The following is a 20,518-nucleotide window of genomic DNA, read 5'->3' as shown; positions in this document are numbered from 1 at the left end:
TAATTTTATCACAATATTTTGTGGTGCTATTGTGATGACGATAAAGATTACAATAAAACTACTTGTTACCTATTTTTTAGGTATCTGTATGGCTGTTACTTCATGGCAACACATTTACAACTCCACAAACACAAATACTGTTCTTGAAAAACTTGACCATTTTAAACGGGCTTCTTTAGGACAACGCTTAACTTAAAAAACGCGATTCGTATCAGTAAACTCCACACAGGAACTGCATGTAATCATTTTGTCAAACAGTGGAGAAAATAGCAAAAATAACTCCAATCATACTGCCAGTTTTGTTTTTTCATTTACCATCGATCAGGGAAATTTGTCATGACAACGATAAATCAAAATTCTTATCAGGACAAGAAATTGTTCATGATAAATAATAAACAATATAATTAAAAACCCACCCATGCAGAATATATACATATTTTTAAATTGTGACGGTGAAGTTGGTGGAATAAAGGTAAAATTGACAATCAAGATTGTTGCACTCCTGTCTCCCTCTGTGAAGTTAACATAAAGCACATCTGAAAACATGCTCTTACTTCTTAAACTATTTCTGTACTTTATTTTTGACACTGCTGAAGAGGTCGCCTCGTTCATCTGCTGCCGTTCCGTTCCGTTCCGCGCCTCTCGCCCCGCTCGGGACTCTTTGACGGTCAGCACTTTGATTGCTTCAGATTTCCCACACCAAGAGGGAGGTCAAACTGTTTCATCACCGTGTGACCTCAGGCTCCCGCAGCAGCATTTCCTCAGCGCTCACCCAAACGTTAGCACTCCCTGTCTTCAGCTGTTTTAGATTGCGCTGCCTCAGTTTGTGGTGTCTGGGTGGCTCCCATAGTACGTGGCTCCTTGTTGACTGGAGCGTAAAGACATTCCAGACGTTATTATGGAATTAAGAGATAAGGCTGAACTTTCTCCGTAACTAACTGTGCGACTGGACTGGAGGAGGTCAAAGCGTCTTTTACCAGTAGGAGGCTTAGGTTATTTGTGCTGAAAATAAGCTATGGATTTGTTCCGGCTGACTAATCTATAAACGGCACAGGTCTGATGGGAATCACCATGACTGTACAGCTGGCTGCTGAGGTCAAATCAATTGACTCTAATGTTTCCTTATTGGAGAGAACGTAAACAATCCCAGTGCAAAAGGAGTTGCACACAGATTCACACCTAAACCTTCCTGCTGCCTTGCTCCGCAGCCGGCCGGTCAGTCACGGGGTCGTGCTCTTGTCTCGTGACGGGGCCCTGATGTGAGAGCGAGGGGACACGGTTCTGCCCTGTTAACCGGTTCTGAAGAGCATTCCGCAGAGATTGATTTTCCTAAAAGTAAATGTTTCCCCTTTAAATCAGTAACTGAGGAAGCCATGTCTGCTGCATGCAACAGTAGGCCGTTGTTACATATATTGTGTTTCATAATGGCAACAAATGAAGGGCGTAAAAGGCTCTCTTTGTGCTGGAGGCTATATTTTTTTTTCTATTGATTTTCTTTCCCATAACAGGTAAAATGACACCAGCTGCTGCCGCTGTGATAAATTTAGAGTTGCTGTTAAATAATAAATACTCTGATACCCCTAAATAAAACTCCATGCTGCAGAGGGAGTCCACCTGTGATGGAGTTTAGATTTCCTAAATGAAAAAGCAGGCCGGACCAGAATTATTTGCTCGATAGTCGCGTCGGGCTCTGCCTTCTGACGTGTTTTTAATAATTCTGAAAAGCATCCAGCACAGAGAAAACCAAACGAGAAAGCACAATATAAAGTTGTGTTAATCTATTTATCATCATCTAAATAGAGGAGTAGGTAGTTTAACCTGTTGAGAAAATAAAGACAGTAAGTATGCAGCAGAAGCAATCAGACTGTAACTAGCGCGGCGCAATGCTCGCACACGCAGCAGATTGGTCCCTGTCAGTCGCACATCCCAGGTGATTTACACCTGACTCACCCTGCAGTCACAACAAGCAACAGAATGGAGCTGAGCAAAGGCTAAAAACAGGAGAAGTTACACTGCTGAAAGCAGGAAAGCAGTAAAATGTTGGGTTTACTTTGTACAGCAGAATATTAGGGTGATATTGAGGGGAAAAAAAAATTCATAAAATTATGAGAATAAAGTCATAATACTACTTAATTCTCATAATACAACGTTATTCTGATATTATTTAGATGTTATTCTCGTGATTTATTATTTTTATTTATTTTTAATTTTTCTAGCGCGGTCATAACTTAGGGCTCAGACCTATAAATAAAGGTAATAAGTTGGGTCGGGATCTAAACTCTAAACTCTAACTTAATGTTGTAATAAATGCGTAAATATGGTGATTCAAACCCAGACTTAATTGGCAGATAAAGGCATATTTTTAACACTTACTCGCCATGTGAGTCGCCTGACTGAAATTGATAAGCACTGTGTGTGTGTGTGTGCGTGTGTGTGTGTGTGTGTGTGTGTGTGCGCGTGTGCGTGCGTGCGTGCGTGCGTACGTATGTGTGAACGCCGTGGACATCCTTTCCCTGACCTCTGCAGGGTGGGAAGGACATCAGACATTTCTGGGCAGTCATGTGACATCTAAGTCCTTACTGTCCACACATGGTAGCAGTTACAGGAACCCCAGTCTGTTATACTGAAGCGTACCTCCTCGCTGGCTAATACGGTTACAGGGAGCGGCGCCTCGTCCTCGTACCGCTAAGCAGATTTGTCCTCCTGTTCCTTTGAAGCGCGGCATGGACAGGTCTGCAGCAGGCAGCTCGTCGCTAATCAATAGAGGTTCAACGGCTGATGTCATTCTTTGTTTTCACCTTACTGCTTATTGAAATATCCTCATCAATACTGACTTTCAGATGAACTATTAACAGCAGAAAAAGATCTTGGAAGACAACAGTTAAGAGTTATTGTTAATTTCTGTTTTTGCTGGTTTTATGAGAACTAGCTGATATTTGGTATGGAAAGTTTAAAACACTGCTCTCCCTGTTGGCAACTGCACACAATGCAAATGTTGGCATTCAAACAGAAAATAATTGCATTTTCTATTAAAGAGGCAGCATGATGTGATTTCCAGGCACATCGTGCCATTTTGTAGCATAATCAAGTAACTTCAGATATTCTAAAAATGTTTTATATATCAAATACGACTTAAAAGAAATTTGACTTTGTAATTTAACGCCTTGAAATTGGGCCTCTTCTCTTTAAAAACTCCTGGTCTTTCTGAAACTCCGCCCTCAGGAAGTCATTACAACATGGCTTCTCTATTATGTCAAGGCAACACTCCAGGTTTATTTTTGATGAGGGAATAAGATTATATCAAAAAAAGTTGATTTTACATAAGACTGCCCCTTCAGCGTGATGAAATGAGATGGACTTGAAGCCCTTCTTAAAGCTGTATGCTCTGTTGTTTAATAGGCTGGGATTTATTTAAGTTGCATGTCAAACTGGAGGCCCAGGGCCAAATTCGGTCTGCCATAACATTTTATGTGGCCCTCAAGACTCTATTGAGCAACAATCTGCAACCACAGGCTTCTTTCTCCTTCTCATTGTATTCAACCATGTGCTGTTTTTTTTTCACATAGTTTTTCCACAAATAGCATCTTTTTACAAACCCCTTGTGTTTCTATAAACGTCTAATTGTCTTAGTGCAGTTTAAAACAGAAATAAAATCATCATTCTTTTGAAATCACTGCAGGTATTCATCAAAAATGAGAAGTTGTCTGTTTTTCAAAAGATAATGCAATATTTGCAGCTCTAAACAAAAAAAGGTACTCATCAAACGCAGAGAAACTACAATTCTTGGGAATGACCGAAAACTGCTAGAGTTGTTGCTAGCAGGGTGGGGATGACCTCAAATGACCTGCTCACAAGAGGAGTAAACCATATTAATACAAATCCATAATCCATATTAATGTCCCTATGAACACAGTGGTAAATTGTTCTAGTTTATTTTAGTTTTTGGTAAAAAAAAAAAAAAAAAAAAGTCTAGATTAGTGTCTTAAAGGAAAAGTAATGTAACCGAGTTAAAATCCATGAAAAGTTGATATCTGGTGTAGTACCGCTTATGGCCTCTTGGAGTTTGGACTAGAGCCTTTTTATCTGAATGTAGTAAGTATTAGACAAATGCTGATCTTTACTAAAATGACACAATACTTCTTTGCCCGTTGTTACACTTTAAAGGCACAAAATGGTGAGAAATACATGCTTGCTAGCTTTTATTGCTAATAGCAGTTAGCCTGTCACAGAGCAGCTAACAGGTTTATAAACCTGAAGGACATGGCAACCTTCTGGTTCACTGGTCCAGTTTGAGCTGGAGGGAGATTGACGCTATGTTAATTCATTAATTCAAGTTGAAAATAAAACATAAGAACAATGAAGAACAGCAACAAAGCTAAAATAAAACCAGGTGGTCTGTAGTTGAACTGCACCTCCTGAAGTCCTTGAAGCTCCAACCTTATCTTTGTTTTTTCTCCAAGGTTGGATTTCAGAGAATTTTCTTTCCTTGACAGAGTTATGGAGGTTACAGGAAAATGTTTTCTAAGAGTCAGTCCGACCCTTAACATGGAAAATTTCACATCCCCTCAGGCTTCTGGGGCATTTCCAAACCGTCTTACTACTGGTTATCCAAGATTATTGTCAAAGATTATTAACAAAGGTTATTAACAAAGGTTATTAACAAAGGTTATTGTCCAAGATTTCCACGGGCAGGGAGTCAACAGTGTTCTTAGTAAATGAATTATTCACAAGCTGCCCCTCCCTCTTACGGCAGACGCCGTGGGGAGGGTTGCATTTCCTGGAGACGCACACGGCAACGGAGCCCAGCTTTGACCTTGGGAGTGTCTGACGTTGAAAGGAAACAGTCATCTAGACTCAAAAGAAGAAGAAGGGAGAGGAAACGAGCTGTGCAACTGTAGGGCAGATTTGTGATATACTGATATATGGGAAATGCTTTTTAAGGTTACTAAAGAAATAATAGAGTTCAATGGTTTGTAATGCTCCCCTTTCATTCAGCCCAGTGCTGTCGCTCCTTCATGTGAGCTTGACATGAAACTAAAAAGAAAATATCCCTTTTATGTCTCTCTCTCCATGGAGTCCATGAAAGCTTTTCTGCGTGTCAGTGTTTGCTTTTTCTTTTGTTTTTGTTTTTTACTTCTCCTCCAGGATCACATGATCAGCTGCTGAGTAATCACAGTTTTATTAACGCAGCAAGAGGACAGGATGTTCAGTTTCCAACCTCAGCTGTATCATCCACGCAGGAGTTTTGACGCCAGAGCGCGTGTCACCAGCTGCTGCTGCTGCTGCTGAAAGTCTCAGCTGAATGACAATGGGACGGTGTGACCTTGTGTTAATCAGGAAAGATATAACAATCAGGCTGTTTTCATTCAACAGGAAATCGCACGGCTCCTCCGTCCCAACACGCTGCGCGGCCTTTATGGCAAAGACAAAGTGAGGAACGCAGTGCACTGCACAGACCTGCCAGAGGACAGTGTTCTGGAGGTGGGTCTCACACACACGCACACACACACACACATACTGTGACCAAATTATTCATAACCCTTAAGCTTTTTTAGTTTTCCTACATTTTTTCATGTTACAAAAAACAACATAATAGTGAAATAAAAGGGAAAACAATGCATTTTCTGATTTTTTTTTTTTTTTTTGCACAAATGCAAATCTGCTGTTGTATGATACCCCATAATAAAATCTATCCCAACCACATGCCTTCTAGAAGTCGCCTGATTTACAAGTCATGAATGAAAAGGATGAAAAAAAACTAAAAAGTGTTGCTACCCTAACCACATACCCAGAGGTACACACAGTGTGTTTTAGATTAGAGGTGCCCCAGTTTTCTTAAACTGATCTTATCTCCCTCCACAAAGGTCTGAAAATCATCCACTGTCCTCTTTTGCTCTCCCATGAGAGTCCTGACCACTAATATGACTTACAACAACATTCAGTTTCTGTTTGGGATCAATAAAATATCTTTGAATTGAATTTGAATCTGCACATGCTCTGTTAACAACAGTCACCTGTTGCCAACTTAGCAACTTTGTCTCTATTAGGCCTTCTGCAATAAGCAACAAATCCTTTAACCACATGATAAATTAAAACGAGCTGAATCATTTCCTTTTAGCGTTTTCTTTTCTCCCTTTCTACTAAAAACTGGGTGATAGAAGTCTTCAGTCTGGGACTTGGATCTACATCAACCCTTTTATCGAAGGACGATTCTGTTTACAGGCGCTTCATAATTCATTTATTTTGTTTCTGTTTTGTTTATTTATTTTGGACATTTAAAATGTCTTCCAGTTCTAATGCTGCGTATTCTTCTTTAAAATTTAAACTTTATTGAAGAATGTGTTCTTACATCATGAGGCCATTGCCAGTATTTTACCTGGTCTCAAAATAACATTATCGTTTATCGCAATAACCTTCAGAACATTTTATAATCCAACAAAATTTGTTCTGTTATTGTGGCAGACCTAGCTGCTATATTTAGCTTCTTTTCAGGCAACTAAAAAAAGAATCAGAATCGGTGATCAGCTGGAAAACGGCAGTCAGTGCATCCCTGGTTTACAGCAAAGCATCACGTTTCGTATGAGAGTGTTGATTAATTGTGAAACGCAAAAGCACTCCACACTTTTCAGATTCCATTTTGTAAAAGAAAAGAACGGTATACCTTTTCTTCTTGTTCCCAATTATGAACTACCAATAAAGTACATGGAAGTGTGTGGCCATACCATGACTAACAGAAGAAAAAGAGGAAACAAATGGAGGAGTGTGTTTGTACTGTTGCTAGACTCCTTACGCCACTCCCACACGTTTCCATCAGCACGACTGTTCTCACCCCACCAATGAGTCTCGTCATTGTCTTACGGTCCCGTGCATAAGCAGCCACCTTGCATTCGTCCGAGAACAAAGCCCCCTCAACTCTGTGAAGCCGCGTCTTTAGACAAGTCCCATGACTCCGCTCTGTGGGCCGGGGCAACCTTAGATCACGCTGGTTTTGAGGAGAACAAGAGTGGCAGAGGAATTTGAAACAAAACCATTGTTTCGCAGGCAGTGGGTCTGACCAATCGGACGTCATTGTTCAGGAGAACTCCTGATCTGTAACCCAGGACAAACGCTTCCTTGTTAAACATTAGCCTGTGGCCAACTGGGCTTCCATTTTCCCAAGACTGGAAACAGAGTGACCAAGAAACGGCCTGTGCAGAGGAGAGGGCCTGCATGTGATGTCAGACATCTGGGTTCGATCATGAATTAGATGAAGAATGAATTAATTTAGATAACACTGTGATACATTTCCTTTAAAGCTGCACTGCAAAAGCACAAAGTCTTACCAAGTAGCTTTGGTCTAGTTAGTAGCACAAATATCTTGGTATCCTTGGTGGCAGTAAGACAAAACTAACTTACAAGTACATTTTCAGCAAGATGTTAGAGCTTGTTTTAAGTAAATACTGATTAATATTAACATTGATGGAAAACTCTGTTCTTTTGGCAGATATTTTCACTTATTTATTTCGAACAGACAGAAAAGACAATCAAGAAAAAAGAAAACAAAATAAAATAGAATGAAACAAACTTAAATAAAAACGTAAAACGAATTATTTTGCCCATGTGACATGCAAATGTTATATTTTCTGTTTGAAAACATATATATACATATAACAAGACATTTTTCCCATAAGTGAAATAATCCACCAGTTATTAACTAGAGTTAATAATTCTTAAGTTGTCAGCAAAACCTAAGAATTATAAACTCAAAGCAAGCTCCTATATCTTGGTAAAAAAGTCACTTGTAAGTTGGGTTTGTCTTATTTCAAGTGTACTAAGATGTTTGCACTAGAAACATTTAGCAGTGTGCTAACCGGTATGTCTCATGAAATCAACCAAACTCTATTGGGTTTATTTTGCCACCAACAGAAAGTCTTTTTTTTCTGCCATTTTGGTTTGAAACATTAGGTAATGAGGACAAAATCTAAGAAAAAGCTTTTAAGTGCCTTTAATGACATCACATGAGGCATAAGGAAACTGATCTGAGTGCTTATAAGTTCCTCTATTTATGTTTTTCCTTTTTCCTCTTTTTTCACTTCAATTTTTGATTCTCCAATTCAAAGCTATGCACTTACTTACTAGCTTGTGTGGGAACCCGGCAAGAAAACGTGTAAATAATAAACAAAAACATAGATGCACGCTGCTTCCATGTTTTTTATTATTGATACATTTCTTTGAGCATCAGGGTTGATGGGAATGAAACTAAGAGATTTTCAGAACCTGTGTAGAAATCAGCTAAAAGTCCTTTGTGTCGTAACGCCAGCTGATCAGCTTTGCTTCTTGGGCCTCTCGTAATGTCATCAGTGCAAAGCAGAACAATCTCTTTTCTTCTGTGCTTTTTAAGAACTCTGTTAATTTTTTTTTTACACTTGTTGGTGAAAATAAGAGTAACTTGGCATATCTTCTCCAGGTGCAATATTTCTTCAGGATTTTGGATGGATGAAAGCCGAGAAGGAAACACGCGTCATTCACCAAACACCACAAGGACTTCACTGTTGTCTCAATTTTCCGTTTATTGTTTCAGCCTTATGCAGATTAAATAAAGTGACAAGATCAGACTCCTGACGTGTGTTTTTGATCTCAAACATTGAATTAAGTTTTGTTTTGTTTTTTTCACACCCACTACAACATCTTTATTACACATGATACTGCATTACCTCTGATTTTCTCAAACTTTTTAGACCAGTGACTTTGGTATTGGATTCATAAACATCACACGTTGAAAAAAGGAAAAAGAAAAAAAAAAGAAAAGAAAAAAAATGTACAACTGCATAAATATAAAATTCTTCCATTATGAAAATGGCTAAAAACATTCAATAGTAAGTTACATCACGGAACGTGACGTCTCCAGCAAAGCAGATTTCAAAAGCACTGAGTTGCCACGGTTTCCATGGAGGTGACAGTCTTCTTAGGCTGGACCCACAAAGCTTTTACACTATGAATTAAGAATGAACTGATGTTAAGAGTATCAAACAGAACTGTCGTCTAACAAAACCTAATTGTGAAGCGGAGGAGAAAAATAAAAAAAGGAAAAAAAGTGAGCAAACATATTCTACGGCGAACTTGAATAAGGAAATGCATAAAAACAAAAAAGATGGAGCGCAGTCATCTTTACTCAACACATGGGTCTTAAAGGTTCAGAGTACCATGCTAGTATTTCAGTTAGTCTGAGCACATTGACAAACACTCCACGCACTCACATAAACTAGACGCCTGCACGGACACGAGCAAGCAAGCGAGCGCACACGCACAAGCGCGCGCACACACCTTGGACCACTAAAGCAGACATAAGACAGAGGAGATCACGACGGGGCTAGCCTACAAACTGGATACTTCAAAAATATATAGAAACCACGTGAGGATGAAACACCATGGGGGGACAGAGACACAACTCGCTACACATCAGTAGTGAAACTGCAGTTTTACAGTAATCGATGAACATCCCATGGCTCGAGGATTATTTATTTTTCTCTATTTTTCTTTTTGTTTTTTTTTTTTTGTTTTTTTTACCCTCCCCCCATTTACAGTAGAATAAATATTTGCTATTGCTACCCTTTTTTTTTTTATATATACTTTTTTGCGTATTTTACATTCTAACTCTGGACAGAAAACACGGGAAAAGCTAGTGTAAAGCACACAGATTAAGTGTAGGTCCTGTAAATAATGAATGTTCAAAGACTAGTGGTGGTTGTTTTTTGTTTTTTTTAAATCTGAACTCTTGAATATCTTTCTACGTTGTTTTTGTGTGCGCGCTCATCGTGCCTGGGGTCACGACTTCGAGTTCACGGTGAACTTAACGTCAAAGCGTCCCTGATAGCGGTCTTTCTCGTTGTAGTCGATGTTGTCGCCGTAAACTTTGCACTCGATGCGGAGCTCCTGATCGAAGGTGAGGTTGGTGAACTGAATGGCCACCAGAGGCTGCAGGTAATCGGGATGCAGGCGCTTGCCGTAGTAGGGGTAGTACTGGAGGGGGAAACCGGCGAGCCCCTTGAGCCCGAAATAGTTGATCGCTCCGATCTTGTGTTCGTCTTCCTCCCTCTGTGGGCAAGGCGAGAATCACTGAGTTAGTACTAACCAACAAACCAAGGAGGTCCTTGGTTCTGCAAACCAATGGTAATTCTTGAACAGAAGTAATGAAATACACAAACTTACCTTGTTCTTGCAGTGAATGGGGATATAGTTTTCAAAGGTTTTGCCTTTCAGGGCATCTGGAAGGGAGTTGTTGTTGGTAGGAGGCTAAAGACAGAGCAGAATTCCACACTGACGTTTTTTGTCATAAAAGTTACTCTAAAAATTCAGCCTAGGGCTGGACAACATGGCTGCAAAACACATCAGGAACAGAGAAGTATTTTGTATCAGTCAATATCAATAATTGTTGATTAGTGTTTATTTTTAAATATCTGAAATACTCCCAAACTGATGGTGTAACTTTTTCTGTTTTAACTACAGATTTCACTTTTTTAAAGTTTATTTTTTAGGCAGTTATGAGGCACGGTAGCGAAACTTTAAACTGCTGCTCAACAGGTTGTTGCTAGGTAACAAGAGAGCGAGTTAGTGCAGCGTTTCCCAACCCTGGTCCTCAAGGCACACTGACCTGCATGTGTAGATGTTGCCCTGCTTCTGCACACATGATTTCAACTGTTGGCTGATTAAAAGGGTTTTGCTGAATTGCAATCGTCTGAATGGGGTTTGTTAGTGGATACCACCAACCTTGCTTAGCTACGAGAGCTTGAACAACTAAAGCCTTTCCTCTGCCTACATCCCCCAGAATGCTGTGTGGTTCTGGCTCGGAGTCCCAGAACCATTCCTGACCATTCTACCAGACTTATTATCTATCGACATTGAGCACGTGTCTATGGTGATAAGTATTGTTATTGGCTTATTTGTTCAGCCTATTAAAAACAATAATTGAACTCATCCTACAGAAGTGTTCAATTCTATCACCAGTCATATGATGCAACATGAAACATGCCAGCTACAGCGCTGATCTGCAGCTTCACTGCACTCATAGGAACATCTGAGATGTAATGTGTGTGTGTGTGTGTGTGGGTGTGTGTGTGTGTGAAACCTGTAACTTTCATGTTTCGTGTTGCTGGGCTTCCCCTTTAGGTGAAGCATGTTTCTGTGAAGCTCCTGAATCAAAATCATAACCGCGCTGCATGGAAAACTCACCAACTTCCCATAGCCGTGTCAAACAATCGCCCAGGTGCTCTTACACTTTATTCAGCTCTTGCTTTCCGTCAGTTTTACATCTAGGTTTTGAAAACTAGAAGCTACACTTATAAACAAATACAAATGAATCATGTGCATGATAATGCTTCAAAATGTTATTTTGAGCAGGTTTACATAAATTTATGCTCAGGAAACACACCTAACAGACTGGACAATGAATCGATAATAATATGCATCGCCACTGACACATGATCAATGCCAATAGGTAAAACATCTGATAGAGTATTAAATTATGTCACTGCAGAGCCGCACAGCATTCTGGGGGATGCAGGCAGAGGAAAGCCACTCAACCTCTCACAACCAGCCAAGGAAGGTTGGTGGCATCGCTCTCTGGTTACCTAGCAACAGCCTGTTAAGAAAGCAGCAGTTGCAGGTTTTGCCACCGTGCCTCAAACTGCCTGGAGTGAAAACTGGATAAAACTAGAAAGGTCAAGCCACCGGTTTGTCAGTATTTCAAATATTAAAAACAAAAAACAAATCAACACTTACCAATAACGACTGATATGAAACGCTCACATCATGATACTTTTTTCAGCCGTATCGTCCATTGTCTAGCAGGACACTGTTAGCTAACTAAAAGAATCAAATTAGTGTTCATAATGCCTTATACAGAAGGCACAGATTTCATATCATGACACACCAAACCGCTCCTGTGCTTTACTGGCTAACTGGGATGACAGACAGGGTCAGCTTTTTTTCCCCCCCGACTGTATGGAGACAGGCAAGTTGCTTCTCCCCCGCCTGTTTCTGTGCACTGCTGCCCAGCTGACTGAAAAACCTTCAGTGCCTTCTAAGAAAAACAAATCTTGGAGTTTGGAAATATTTTAGGCTATAAAATCGCTCCTGAAGCAAAGATCAAACTCATCTGCAGATATACAATCAAAGCTAGGAGAAGGGTCTTAGCGCTGTCTAACACCCTTGTGTACACGCTGCTCCTACTCTCCCTTTTCTCCTTTCTCTCTGCTACGCTACTGCTAGTTCCCCACAATGGAGCCTTTGATGAATGCTAAGGCTAGTCAGCATAGCCACCGATAACTGCAGATAAACGGTTTTGCCTGGAATGGTAAGTTGTTTGTCCACCGCTAGCACATTAAGCAGCAGGTACATGAGGTTGATTAACAGCTCTAAGACCCTCCCCGTTTTGCTAATTGGTTGCTTCTGACCGACAGCGTTTTTGCAAATGGCAATAGTAACACCAGGAGGAGGTGGAGGCGCTTGACTTTTTTTTCACAGACTATCTGTCTCATATGTTCATGACATAGTGACAAGTTAAACTTTATATATATATATATATATAAAAGCTACAAACTTCAGCCTGAAATAAGCCTGATGACACCTAATCAATGAATGGAAACTGAAATTCCTGATTGGTTTTTTGTTTGAGATTTTGGAGTAAATACCGTGATAATTCTGAGAATCTAGCATTATTGTAACAGTTTGCTGAACTGTGCTAAGATGTGGGATCTTTGAGTGGAAAGCTTCTCTTGCATTTTTCAGTTTCATGACAGGAGTCTGTGCTAACTATTGTGGCCCTATCCGCCTCCAATAGAGGCAACCTCCCTCAGCACAAAGCTTGTTTAAGGGGGATACAAACCAGCAACAAATGTCAAAGGACATCTGAAGCTGAGAGGGAAACTCAGAGTTGCTGCGGTTTGGTTTTACTCTTTTAAAGGAAAAACGATTGAACCAGCAGCTCCATGCATGGGACACACACCTTTGGTCTGAAGTTGACGATCCTGTTGAGCTTGACGATCAGGCATGGCATTCCTTTACTGAAGCCAAAATTCTCATCCTTTTCCCCAGAGCAGTTTCCAAGATGGCTTCTTTCGAAACGGCAACTTTTCCTCACTCCATTATCGTCCTCGAGTATTCCACGATCTACGTATTTGCTGGGGATGTCTGCAAATAGTGAATCGAAACACAAACACACACATAAAAAAAACATGTTAAATCCAGAATTCAATGTGTTTGATGTGAGAAAATGACCAAAAATTGAACCAAAACCAAAAACTGCCAAATCTCCATAGCTAATTGTCACACGGCAGCCAGTAATCAAATGTGACGATCCCTTGATACTTGCCACTGCAATCTTCGTATTTACTATTATCCATCTGCTTTTCTTCGCTGTATTTCTCGAGAAACGCCTTCATGCTGGTGATGTACTTCTCGTACGTGGACGGATCGTCCATCTTGAAAGTGATTTCAGATTTGTCGGAGCGTGGCGTGTGTGACAGACCTGAGGAACATCAAAAAGTTTGAGTAAGGAGAAGGAAATCAGTGAAAATTATAACCAATATGTAAAAAAATAAAAAAAATAAAAAATAAACATAACAAACCAAAACCACTGCAGAATGATTAGTGGAGAAGGAAAACCAAAGCCGTAGCAAGGTTCTGCTCTTTATATTAAGACAATGTAGGGTCTTGGGGATTTTCCTCGGATGGTCTCCGGCAGCTGGTGGGAGTGGTAATTTTCCACAGACCTCGCACACAAAAGCTCCCAAGTGAAGGCGTGGCACCGGGGCAGAGTGAGATGGGCTCAAACGGCAATCAGACATAACTTTCATTAACCTTTCCTCTTTTTTTGTTTTTCTTTTTTTTTTTAAAAAAACCACTGGATGGATTTATGCATAGTCATATACCTAGGCAAGAGGCCGGGTAAGAGAGAAAAGTGTCAGAATCTCACTTGTGAAAAGTTCACCAGTCCCTGCCCCCACCCATCCACTCTCACGTGTGGCTCTCTCTCTCTCTTTCTCGCTCTCTCTCACAATGGAAACTTTTAGCCCCAGAGTGGGAGGCGGGTTGAGCTCAAGAAAAAAAAAAGAAAAAGAAGAGTCTCTCTGCTTCCTTTTTCGTTCCTCTAGTGGAAACTTGCTTCAGCTCACCGTCAGGCCAACACTTTCTGCCAGGCTTCTGCTGATCTGGTCGATTGTCAGGCAGTCGGTGGTTTGAGAGCGGCAGGAAAACGGAGCCGGCCGTCTACAATGGCTGCTAAAAATACCGCAGAGGCTAAAGCATGTGCTGCGCAAACAAGTGCTGGCGCAACATGATGGGGTGGAGGAGGAGTGGGGGGGGGAGGCTTGGCACCTATGAAAACAACTTAGAAAAAAGAAAAGCTTGCAGGAAATTTCTAAATGCTTCTAATGCAACGGCAGCGTTAGAATTTTAAACACCTCCGCCCCCCTCCCCCACGCAGAGATGGTTACAAGCTCATTCAGGGATGAGAAACGACATTATTTTCCTCTAAACAATGTTCAACAAGCTCTCCGTGTAAAAAGCAGGCTGCTGTGACTCATAATCCCAAATCGTTTCAGTTCCCCCGCAGCCTGAGGGGGGTAACCATTGACTGGCTGGGAGAGAGTGAAGGACAAAATGGCTGAGCCTGTTCGAGGTCAGAAAGACTCCGGATAGAGTAGCTGCTCAGAAGCACACCTACGTTTGTCTTTCTCCCTCGGCCGTCCGACCGTGCCGTCGTTCGGCGACCGGCGGATTGCTCAGGAGGAAGCGGGGTCCGAGGGGAAAGTTCCTGGTTTTACCTGGGGGAGCCACTCTGTCCTGGTGGGTGGGTTTGAACTCGTGTATCGTCAGCAGCAGAGCCTGAATGGTCCCGATGAAGATCGCAGCCAAGCATCCGTAGAAAATCACGTAGAACAGGAAGATTTTTACTGGAAAGAGAAACAGGTGGAAAGAGGGCCGATGGTTAGAGACGCACCAGACAGGTCAGATGCTGACAAAGATTCTATTTTTTTCTAATTGAAAACAACAATTTCCCCCTGTTAGAGTTCTGTGACTGCCTTATCTTTGTACTCTGATGCACTTTGTGGAGCTGAATTAAAGCTGCAGAAGTTAAACCAGAAGTGTGTATCAATTCCTTCATATTCTGTTGGAATCAGAGCTACTTACCTTTTGAGATATTTTTATTTCAGGTTTTATAGTCCTTAAGGAGAAATAAAAGGGAATCTGTATTGACTGATCAACCTGTAGTTTAACTGCACCATGATAGGAAAACATGCAATTCTGATTTAAATAAATACTCTTTTTTTCTCTTACTGCCATTACTGAATCTATAAAAAAGAGTAGTAAAAGTTATTGCAGCTGACCAATTAATATACTTTTGGCATATAAAATAATGAAAAGAAAGCTTTAAAAAGTGCTACAGGCATCCAAACATTGGCATCACACATTGCAATAGGCATCATCAGACATTGTCACGATAAATCAATTAATCGCACGATAAATTCAAATGAGCGCGATAATTCTCATTTGGACAACAGTCCTTAAAGAGATGCTCCCGTTTAATATCGTTGAAAAGCCGCCATTTTGAGAAAGGCTGCAAATATATGACACTCAGGACGAAGTAGTTGGTTGGCACTACCTGCCTCTTTTGCGTGTTTTCCCTGTCTTGAGCTGAATGATTATGGTACTATCTTTTGAAATGCAATTTTGGCTATCGATACTTCATAATCTCTTATAATTACTATTGTGTTGCTTGTTTTATTTTTTTACTTTTCCAGTTGTGTTGTAAAATGTTTTTAGAAATTTGAGATTTTATCTTTGAGAGGGTGTACTTGCATTAGTAATCCATTGTAATTATTATTATATGAGTTGAGAATGGTCCAAAAATGATAATATTATCACTTATCGCAATCATTTCTGGGACAAAATTGTCATCCTGTAAAATCTGGCCTAGTTGTTATGGCAATGATAATTCTGATGTCATACATTGTGCAAGTGCAGTCAGCAGCTACTTCATTAATCCAGACTGTAGCTCTTAAAGCTCTTTGTTGTTTTATGGACTTAGAGAAGCATTTAACAACTGAAGCTCCTCAGGCTTATTTATTTTTTCCTTTAAATAAGCTCAACCTAGCGTGAAGTTTGAGAAATAATACACATTTAATTAGCTAAAACTCTCCTCATTCCAAAGCTGGCGGTGAAAGGAGTCTCTCCACACTTCCAGCCCGATTCAAACTTTACTCAAATTATGTAACGGCTGCAGAGCCACAATTCCAGTGCGACCAGTGCCTGAGAGCGAGCGGTCAGGCACCACCGCTCGCTCTCATGCGGACACCCCTCACCCCCCCACTCCCTTTATCCCCACCCCCAACGTGCCGCTTCCAACAGGTTTCTGGATAACACACGCTGTCCTCATCTCAATAAACAAAGAGCTCCTTTATTTATGTTCCTGTAGTGGACTGAATCTTATTAGTTTTCCTTGTTGGCAGAGTTTCATTAAGGTTCATTGAGGGGGGGGAGAGGGGACGGCATACATTACTGTTAGAGTGTGCACCCGCTGTTGGCTGCTTGGAAGGAGTCTTTTTGTTCAATCACCCCTGTAACAGTTCAGTTTATCTTGCTTGGTAGCTAAAACTGTCAAGTCTCGACAGAACCGCTGATCAAATGTTGTTGTGTCTTTAAAGCAATGCTTAGAAAAGGTCAGCTTGTTGTGTTGCCTCAACTTGACCTTGTCAAGATGTGAAAAAAACAAACGTCACCACGTTCTACACCGTTAAACTCTCTCTGCCAGAGTTCATGATGTTTCCTCTTCCTCACTTGCGCCTTCTGAAACTCTTCCCTCCAATTCCAGGTTCTCGTCCACATCAACCGGTTTGGCGAGTCAACGGCCTCCACCTCTTGAACAATAATCTCTTGCAAACACACAGCAGGGGAATGAGCGGGCTCACTGGGCCCTACCCCGCTCGAGCTCTCTGGTTGGCTCTGATATTCTTCCCGCACGTGTTTGAACGCAACAGACCGACGTGTTTTTGGGCGATACGATCTCATCAGAAGCGCTCTAGAGTTGGGAACGGGTTAAAAATTATATATATTTTTTTTTAACCTGAGGTAAAGGATACAAAATGCCTCTAGAGAGAGTTGATCTTGTCGTTGGCGCGGTGACGCACCTGTCAGGAAGTAACTGCAGACATGCTGACATGTCACGCACATGGAGGAAGACGTTTTTTTTCTCTCCAACACTGTGCCACTCACTGCCTGTTGTGAAAAGGTGAAGGGAATTTACAAAAACAAATGTTTTTCTCCTCACGTATTAGCTTGTCAGGCAAGCCAGCCAATCAGACCTTCCCAAGTCAACTTTTGTTTGCTTTGTAAAAAAAAAACAACATAAATTTTGTTGTCATCCAAACATGAATATGTTCATATAAAATTAGTGAAGCCACCAATAGCGCCTAGCCTAACTAATTGATAGTGATTTCCAGTGGTCTGAAGAGGCCTGAGACCATTGGAAATCAGTGTTTACTTTTAAGGACTGAGGGTCATTAAAGAAAAAAACATGATGTGCTGTAGGATTGTGACAGAGGCAATAGTTTAGAATCCAACAAGAAAATAAAGTAAACACAGCCGAATCAATGTATCTACATCAAAGAAGCTGTAGGTACATTGATGTATCAACATGAGATACATTAATGTATCTAATCTTATAGTTGAAGTTGTTGGGATTTTGCAGCATTGGAAGGTCATGAATGAGAGCTGATCCTGGAATTTCTCCGATTCGGACTACATTTCTGTTCTTGTACCCATGATTTCAACAAATGAAGGAACCGGTTTTGAACAGCTGTCTATTCATTAATTCTATTAATTAAATTTTACCTCAGCAACATAATTAAATAAAACAGCTCTGGGTAAAGTCATCCTCTTCACCAAGTCGTACCTCGCTTTGGAGCAAATTCGTCTCTGCCTTCTTCCATTTTATGCCTGTAAGCAACTCATTTTGTTCCCATGAACTTAAACCATTCTCTTTCTATCAGTAATTTCAAAATTTATAGTCATTATAAAATGTTCTAACTTTATGTATATTTAAATTTCAGCGTACAATACTTTAAAAAGCTTTTATATTCTATGAAATCAGCATTTATTATGGTTCTGATCCAGTGTTAGGACCCCTGTTCAAACTAATATAACTCTAAGCAACCTGCTGCTGGTGAGTAATGTTTATTGGAATCACATAAACAAATTTCCGTTCAAGCTAAGTTAATCTGGAAAATAGCTTTAAATCATCGATGGTCAAAGAAGGTACAAAACGTTCCAGAGGCGGATGCAAATCAAGCTCCAACTGTGAAATTAAACATCTAGTGTAAAATACCAATAATAGTAAAAAAAAAAAAACATAAATAAAACTCCAAAATTGTTCTTATGGCTTTTGGTTTACGTGATTTCAGATAAGTGAGTTTCAAAACCACGCCAAACAAACCGGGAAATGTAATAGTCTCAGAAGCGGAGTGTGGGAAGAGGGGAGTCTGGTTGACAGGCAGAGTTTGAATGGAGAGCCCCTCCCCCACCGGCCTGCTGCGGGGTGTTGTCCTGTGAAGGGACCGTCCCCGCTGATCTCTCTCCATATTTGTTAAAGCTCAGAAAAGTATTCAGACTACTGAAACTACCGCAGCTTTAGACAAACATGTGTATGCAGGGACGAAATAACGGGCCTCTTTTTCAGACCGTCACCGACAGCTTCTTGTAGTTCACGTGCTGAAAACACAAACAAACTCTTAGCCGGAAATATGTGAGGGCAGTTCAAAAGGCAGGCCGTAGCTCCTCTCGGCTTCCGAAGGACGCCACAGACAAACCTGTTGCTTTCAGTGGACACTTTTAGCAAATGAGGCGTCACTTTCCCCCCTCCACAACAAACACAAGACGGACTCTCGCTAAGTCTAACTGCGGGTATGGTAACATTAGCTCTGTAGTGACACGTGCTGATTGAAATCTGCACAGAAAAGTAGCTCCCAAGAGTTCGCCATTGGCCTGCACGCGCCAGTCGTGACGACCAGTTTTACACTGTACGTCCACAACTGCGTACAACTGCTCGGATTCTTCCTGCCCCCCGCCTCAAAGAATGAGACTTGTTTACCTCCAGCTTTCATTAAGCTTGGAGTAACGACCGTATTAAACTTCCGGAAAGCGTGCCAACCAGTGTCTCACGTCCTTGAAAAGGGGGGAATAAATAAATAAATAGCTGGGAGAGACAGGCAGACAGAGGGGCGGCCCATGAGACATGTGAGTCGTGATCGGCTCTCTAGCGCAGCACGGTGTTCCCAAACGGTGAGACTCGCGCTAGAGCAGAATAAAAAAATAAAATAAAATAAAAATAGGTGATCATTTCTAATTGGTAAAACGGTTTAGCAACAGTAATTAGGACTGTGTAACGACTGCCGGTAATCCTATCAAATCATCCCCCAGATCTGCCCGCATTAGTCAAGCTTCCACATCCGTCTTAAAGTATTGAAAACAGCGCTAAAACGATTTTCAAGAGTTGGATTCAATAATCCGGGGTATGAGAGAAAGGTGGGGCCTAGCAAAATTAGCCATCCGCTTTATAACTGTAGAAATGTCCTCCGTTTCCGCTTACTTCTCCTTGGTGGGAAAAAAAAACAATTAAAAGCGTGGAGGAAATCAAACATTTAAGCCAAACTCGTTTAGTGGACGGTCCTGGCCCACAACAATCTGTCCTTCAAGATGACCTTTTTCTAAAGGGCAATAATTGACTGGCACGACATGGGCTACGCCTACGGTAATCATTGTCTATTACAATGTATTATCAGTTAACCCTATCTAAATCCAGATAAATAATTAAGCCGTCATCGCAGAGATGTCATTCAGTTTAAGCGAGAGTTGATTGGTTTATCGAGCTTGTTAATCAGCTTATATTTTTCACTACTCTTGATCCAGGACAAACTCTTCGAAGGAAACCGGTTTCGTGTTTGGTGGCTGGAGTTGCAGTTGAGCTTGTAACGGATTTAGCAGACAAACTTCACCCCACAGTCCGCACTGAAACCGAAGTCACGACTCGGCGTGTCAGAGCCTCTGTGCTCAAACAGGTGCTGACTGTCTGCAGAGTGAGGAAATGAGGAGAAGAAAAAATAGTTTCCATTCTCCCCTAGAATAACGTCAGGGTTATCATCCTTCACGACAGGCGTCTGACGAGAACTGGTTCAGTTCAATGAAGGGAGGAGGGAAGAAGAAAAAAAAAGAAAATGGAGTACTTACACCAACTGCCCCCTGTTCGTCCTAGAAACTCTCTCTTCTCTGAATTCCACAGAAATTTCCTCCATCCGCCGTCGCTCTCCTTTTTCCCAGCCATGTTAACCTCCACAGAAATATCCCCCCGGTTTACGTTCTGTAAAGGTTTGACCGGAGTTTTAAAAAGCTGCGACTGTTAACTGTCCTTCACAGGAAACACGAAAGGACAGTTTCGTACCCGACTCCTCCAATTGTACCACTCACAATTTATCTCGCGGGGAGCAGC

At 41.1% G+C, this 20,518-nt stretch overlaps 2 protein-coding genes and 1 long non-coding RNA gene across 3 annotated transcripts in view; 2 read left to right on the top strand and 1 right to left on the bottom strand.

Annotated features, from left to right (window-relative positions):
• The window catches only part of nme7 (NME/NM23 family member 7), a 24,408-nt gene extending 15,814 nt beyond the window's left edge, over nucleotides 1-8,594 (top strand). The window contains exons 11-12 of the mRNA XM_008407651.2: nucleotides 5,374-5,481; nucleotides 8,447-8,594. Of these exons, the coding sequence (XP_008405873.1) occupies nucleotides 5,374-5,481; nucleotides 8,447-8,479 (141 nt within the window). The 3' untranslated portion in view covers nucleotides 8,480-8,594. The remainder of the gene's footprint in view (nucleotides 1-5,373; nucleotides 5,482-8,446) is intronic.
• atp1b1a (ATPase Na+/K+ transporting subunit beta 1a) lies at nucleotides 8,532-20,518 on the bottom strand. The gene is made up of 6 exons (XM_008407650.2): nucleotides 20,260-20,518; nucleotides 14,802-14,930; nucleotides 13,349-13,504; nucleotides 12,983-13,167; nucleotides 10,189-10,272; nucleotides 8,532-10,074 (listed from the first exon to the last, which is right to left on the bottom strand). Exons 1-6 carry the CDS (start codon nucleotides 20,351-20,353, stop codon nucleotides 9,805-9,807), a joined length of 918 nt encoding a protein of 305 aa, XP_008405872.1. The 5' UTR covers nucleotides 20,354-20,518; the 3' UTR covers nucleotides 8,532-9,804.
• Nucleotides 14,920-20,242, top strand: LOC108166242 (uncharacterized). The gene is made up of 2 exons (XR_001776543.1): nucleotides 14,920-14,984; nucleotides 16,850-20,242. It is a non-coding gene; the product is annotated as an uncharacterized LOC108166242 (long non-coding RNA).

The sequence above is a fragment of the Poecilia reticulata genome, linkage group LG4 (genome assembly GCF_000633615.1).
Source record: "Poecilia reticulata strain Guanapo linkage group LG4, Guppy_female_1.0+MT, whole genome shotgun sequence".
NCBI lineage: Eukaryota > Metazoa > Chordata > Actinopteri > Cyprinodontiformes > Poeciliidae > Poecilia > Poecilia reticulata.
This window is presented reverse-complemented; position numbering and strand designations above follow the sequence as displayed.

Excerpts from the sequence above, each read along its gene's own strand:
- atp1b1a (XM_008407650.2), bottom strand. The coding sequence starts at position 20,353 with ATGGCTGGGAAAAAGGAGAGCGACGGCGGATGGAGGAAATTTCTGTGG. Across the intron at positions 13,505-14,801 it reads GGACAGAGTGGCTCCCCCAG|GTCTGTCACACACGCCACGC; the intron begins GTAAAACCAGGA and ends GATGTTCCTCAG. Across the intron at positions 10,273-12,982 it reads TCGTCAACTTCAGACCAAAG|CCTCCTACCAACAACAACTC; the intron begins GTGTGTGTCCCA and ends CTCTGTCTTTAG.